General features: G+C 37.6%; 1 protein-coding gene across 2 annotated transcripts in view; it reads left to right on the top strand.

The window, feature by feature from the left end:
• The first annotated feature begins 2,859 nt into the window (after nt 1–2,859).
• LOC150082159 (protein LTO1 homolog) overlaps nt 2,860–6,000 on the top strand; it is a 58,258-nt gene continuing 55,117 nt past the window's right edge. For both annotated transcript variants that reach the window (XR_016547308.1, XM_090380020.1), the window contains exon 1: nt 2,860–2,918. Coding sequence is in view for 1 of the 2 variants with exons in the window: in XM_090380020.1 (XP_090236146.1) it covers nt 2,866–2,918 (53 nt within the window). In the remaining variant the exon portion in view is untranslated. The remainder of the gene's footprint in view (nt 2,919–6,000) is intronic.

The raw sequence follows: 6,000 nt of genomic DNA, 5'->3' as shown, positions 1-6,000 counted from the left end.
ATTGCCGAATATTCTCGTCCATCTGCTGTGCATGAAAGACCACCACAAAGTCCATACGTTACAGTATGGTGTGAATTCACAACAGAGTTTATAATCGGACCATTTTTCTTTGAAGAGTCTACACCTCATGGCCCTGTAAGGTGTACGGTAACTAGTAGGATCTCTTCTAAGAGATCACATTATTCATTATTCTTCAAGAAAGGCAATGCTTGGAGACTGTAATGTTCATGCAAGATGGTGTGCCTCCTCACTTTGGTCGACAAGTGAAGGAATTGCTCCGTTCAACATTCGGAAATCATTTCTAGAGACTTTCCGCAGTTCTGGCCAACCCGATCAGCAGATCTCAATCCCTGTGATTTCTGGCTATGGGGACACCTGAAAGACATAGTTTACCGTGGTAGCATACAGACGCTTGTCGATTTAAAAGCAAGCATTAAACAGCACGTAGCTAACGTCCCCGATGAGATGCTACGCGAAACTGTATCGCACGCAGTCCTTCGTTTTCAGAATGTCATCTCAAGTGAAGCACACAGAACAATTTCTGTAGATTTCTAAGTTCTGATATTAAAATCTAATCGTAAATTAAGTATTTCATCTCATGTTTACAGTGCCAATTTCTCCCCTGATGCTGGAAATCTGAACTAATTTATTTTCTTCTACAAATCGCTTCCTCCATACCCTAAATGACATACCCACCGATTTTCACAGCGCTATCTTTAACCATTTTGACACTAGGGAATCCTGAATAGCGGAACTTATTTTATAATCACCTGGTACTTCATGTATATGGATGACATCAAACTCTATGCTGCAACCGCAAAGAAACTACAAAAGCTCCACATCACCAAACAGTTCAGCACTGACATCAGGATTAAATTTGGCCGAGACAAATTCAAGACCATAGGATTCCATCAAGGACATCCAGTCGGCGAAAATTAGCAGCTGGAGACCGGTGACAAGTTTGAAGCCATGGCAAAGACAACTATCTAGGGAATGATGAAAGCTCGCCAGTAAGAACACAAGGAGATCAAGGCCCACCTGACTGGGAAATGCTTTCAGAAATTGAGAAGCTTGCTAAAATAAAAGCTGAATGGTGGGAACATGGTCACAGCCATAAACACTTACGCAGTCACAGAACTAACCCACTCCTTCTAGATCATAGATTGCACCCATACTGACCCGAAGTAGATTATGTCATCGACTAGAATAATGATGACGAACAGCTGCCAACAACACCGTTTGTCGCCCATAGAGAGATGGAAAGAAGGAGAGAGGACACTGAGTGACCTCATTGAACAAGAGAAGATTGAACATTGAAGGCGATTAAGAACATGTGGGATTACTTCCACGAAAACAATGCCCAATCTATCAAGCAATAAGAAGGACAGACAAACGGTATGCAACAGTCAACCTTAACAAGGTAACCTCACTCACAGAGACAGAAGAAACAAGACAGAAAGATGGTTGAAGAAGACACTGCATAGCAGTCACTACAATGACTTCAATCAAAAAAAAAAAAAAACTATTATTTTTAGGCCACCCGAATATTTAAATTCGTCTGCCGTGCTTTGTGTGTCTAATCTCTGTTAATTGCCTGTGTTCTATGGTCGATGTGTCTGTTTTGCTGGATGATAAATTCCAGTTTCTTGGGGAAAAGCCTTGTATTTACGCCTGAGACCGACTAACTCAGCCACGGAGTGAAAAAAGCCCATCAAGTAAGGATTAAAGTTCCTCGCGTCATCGACGGAGAACGGTGACGATACCACTGTGCTATCCACGCAGACAATGACCTCAATTAATCTAGACAACACAGAGACGATGGCTTTAAACACATGGGAGCTCACGTGTTTAAACACATGGGAGCTCACGTCATACAAGACCAGGTAATCAACACAAGGAACTACATGAAATACATCACCAAGGACATGGAATGACAGATGATACGTGTCAACGATGTCACCTGGCCTCAGAAACAATCCAGCATATCACTGCGGGATGCAATGTAATCACGCAGACGAAGTACACTCGTATACACGACCAGGTCGTCAGGATAATACATTAGAATCTAGTGCAAAAATACCAGTTGATCAAAAAAGTGTACCATATTACAAGTATGAACCCAAGCCGAAGTGGAGACTGCAACGCGAAATGTACTGAGACTGTCCCATAATAACGGACAAGACGATCCTGTACAACAGACCAGACATAACCTTCATCGACAAGAAGGTTATGTTTGGGCCCAGTGCTGCTGAACACCAGCAAACTCCAGATAACCTTCATAGGAAATATCAAGAAATGCACAGACCTAAGGCAGGGAGTCAAAGAAATGTGGCATGTGGAACAAATAATGATCATCCCCATCGCCGAGTCAACCACCGGTGCAAAATCAATGCTTGAAGGCATTGATTTTTCACTCAAACACTCACTTTCCAACTCAAACACTTCAAATTACTTCAAACAGTACTTAATCGTCTCTTATTAGCCTGGCACATCGATGTAACGCAAGCATCGTTACCTACGGAAGCCGCACGTCTTATTAGGGCGCGTTTGGTAAATTATTGACTCGCCATTTTTGACAACTCATGAAATCATTAGCACTTTAATCTCTGCATTTTAAGATTTAAATTTGTCCAGCCTTTGTGTATTAAGGCACATTAAAACGAATGTCTCTGTTTTTTAAAAATCTAATAAAATGTTTTTGATTTATTTACGTTTTTGTGTTTGTTCCTTAACTTTTAACCACTAGTGTACATTATTTATTATTTATAGTATTTTATCACTTCAGATATAATGAGCTCTTAATATTCTCTACACGTAATTGGTGGCAATTTTACCCTAGTGATTGCGAGTGGTACTAAAGGCAAGATGGCGCGTGACTTTAACGATGTCTTGGATGATATAGTATTTGCTGATCATAGGTATGTGTTAGTAATGTAGTGATTCTAAATGCATTGGGTAAGTTCCTTATTCTAAAAAACGAACTTCTGTATATTTGTCATTGCTGCATAAATAATTAATAATGAAGTTCACTCATGTCCGTTCATGCTCTCATTAGCGCTTGGGAATGAAAGTAAAGTTGGAAGCTTGAAATTTATTTTCTGAGGAGCAAACCTGTAAATAGATTTGTATTTTTAAAAAAAGTTATGCAGTTTGGAAGTTGTTTTTAGTAAAGCGCGCTGCTTCAGTAAAGTAACGTAGTGCTCCTGAAAAATTACTTGACTTATACACTAATTTATCATATCGATAATTAAAAAAAAAGTGAATGGTAAGATAATATTTTTTCTCTGAAATACAAGCTCTGTTTACTCCTGTTAATAATATTCGAAGAAAATTCAAGATCATCGTATTGTATTTGATTTACACTTGGCTGTCACTTTAGGTGATAAATATTGCATGGATCGAACGTTAAACCTGTTATAAGGATTACTAGTAAACCTATCCCATTATTCTGTATAGGGTTTAAGAGTGATTTTGCAGGTGAAATAATTTTATTTATTTATATGGACCATCAAAACAGAAGGGAAAGCAAAATCACCAGTTTTATGTTTTACGTGTAAATAGGTAAATGCTTTAATAACTTAGGTTTATTATTTACGCCGTTACTTATTTTTTATGATAACATGAAAGCTGGAGGGAAAATTTTATCTAAAACTAAACAAGGCACCTGTTGCTGATAGCATCTGATTATATTAAAAGAAGCACAGAAAAGGTAATTGGACTTTTAGCTGAAATAATAATGAGTGCATCTTGGATTTGGGGGAAATCCCCATGGATGTGCAAATATCTTTTATTCACAAATGTGGTTTGAAGGATAAAGTGAGTAATAAAATGACACTTAAGTTTGATTTTTGGTGCAAGAAAAATTATGGAGTTCTTATAGTTAAAGTGATACAAGGTCATCCAAATAGGAATGAAGGGGAAGATTATGCCTGATCAACATGACTCACTACTTGTGAGGTAATCACAGAAGAATGGGATGTAAAGAATAATTTTACATTAGCATTAGTAGAGGCATATGATGATAGTCTAAAAAAAAAAAAATTAGGCTATCAACTTCCAGAACAGGCTATCAACTGTTCCACCAACCAACTACCCGCTGGCCAAAGGCAAACTTCCGCACATCTATCCTACATCTGTCTTTCCTCAGTTTGAATTTATGCCCTCTCAGGTGATTATTCTGAGCAAGAGGAAGAATCCCATCAGCATTGAGCATGCTCAAACCATTCAAGGCTTTATACACCTCAATCAGATCACCTCGCAGGTGCATACTCTCCAGACATTGTAATTTGCAAAACTTAAGCCTTTCTTTGTAAGAGCAACCCTTTTGTTCCATTCACTAATCTTGTTGCCCTTCTCTGTACTCATTCCAACAGCTCTACATCCTTCTTGAAATGAGGCCTCCAGACCTGTATACAGTACTCAAGGTGTGGCCTGACCATTGCCTTATACTAGAGCAGGGGTGGGCAATCTTTTTTGAATAAAAGGCCATATTCATTTTTGGAAATAGTGGAAAGGCTGCACCGATCCTTCGAACCACTACTTACGAAGAAAAACATACTTAATTATCAGCGTTTTTTTTTTTTTTTTTTATGAAACCCCCAAACACGAAAGGTATCAAAACCTATAGTACTTAGTACCATGCATGGGTTGAAGGAGAAGTATTGGGGGAGGGGGATGCCGGAAACTTTGCTCTAGAGACTAAACATGGGTTTCACCACTTCAAGCCTCCAATAAGCAAAGTGGTGGTATTTCACTGGTTGATGAAAGTCATCTACCACCGTTAAATTTTATTACATATAACTATAGAAAAGGCAAATTAATTTCAATAAAACATACATATTTACAATATTCTCATCATAATACATCCACCTACATTTTATATTAACATAAAATTTAAAAATATATAATTATAAAGATAAATTATTTTCTACATTGTTATTCAAATGAAAATTTATAGCAATTATTTAACATTCTCTCTGTGTATTATACAAGAATAATTAGAAAAAACTGTACTATTGTAAAAAAATAATTTAATATGAGTTAACTAATGAGTTGAAGATTTGATGCTTTGGTGGTTGAGTTGTTTACCAAAAAAGGTGTCTTGGCTGAAACCACTTCGATTGCACATTTTTAATGAGCTAGACTCATCAGAATGCATTGGTTTCAGCCGAAACATCTTTTTTGATAATTAACTAATGAGATTTTTGAGTTTGTTTTTTATTAGATAACAACTGGATATTCGGCTCCATCTTAGTTGTGCACAACTATATAAAAAGCTTTTTATTATTAAAACGTTTTGAATATTTAATTTTAAAAAATATTAGTTTAAAAGTAGTAGGATTATTTAATGATTTTATTTCATCTTTGTGTGACAAAGGCAGCATGCGGCCTTAAGGCCACGGGTTGCCCACTCCTGTACTAGGGGATAATCACCTTCTTATCCCTGCTAGAATATTATTGTATATCCTATATATCAGGGGTGGCCAACGTGTCAATCGCGGATTTAATTTTGGTCGTTCACGACGAATTTTAAATATACAGTCATCCCTCGATTTGTGCACCTTTTTGAGATGGTAGATCGCGGCACATTTTGAAGGAAAAAAGTAAATCATATCACAAATTAAGTAGGCCACTCCTGCTGTATATCATTGACAGACACCATGAGCTACTCTTGCAGACCGTCTGCACTGCTCAGAAAACTTCATATCTGCCTGCACAATTACCCCCAGGTCCTTTTCGTTCTCTACCACTGTCAGGGTAGTACCACAGAGTTCATATGTTACTCTGGGGTTACTGCTTCCCATATGTAGTACTTTACATTTGTCAATGTTAAACTTCATTTGCCACCTCTCAGCCCATCGGCTCATCTTTTCTAGATCTTGTTGCAGCAGTGTACTGTCATTAATGTCCTTAACAACCCTGCCAACCTTCGTATCGTCTGCAAAATTGGTCATTAAGCTTGATACACCATCATCAATATCATTTATAAATACAGAAAAC

This window comes from Mastigoproctus giganteus, chromosome 8 (genome assembly GCF_048544385.1).
Source record: "Mastigoproctus giganteus isolate SK-2022 chromosome 8, ASM4854438v1, whole genome shotgun sequence".
NCBI classification, from domain to species: domain Eukaryota; kingdom Metazoa; phylum Arthropoda; class Arachnida; order Uropygi; family Thelyphonidae; genus Mastigoproctus; species Mastigoproctus giganteus.
Note: the sequence above shows the minus strand (reverse complement) of the source record. Positions and strands in the feature narration are given on the sequence as shown.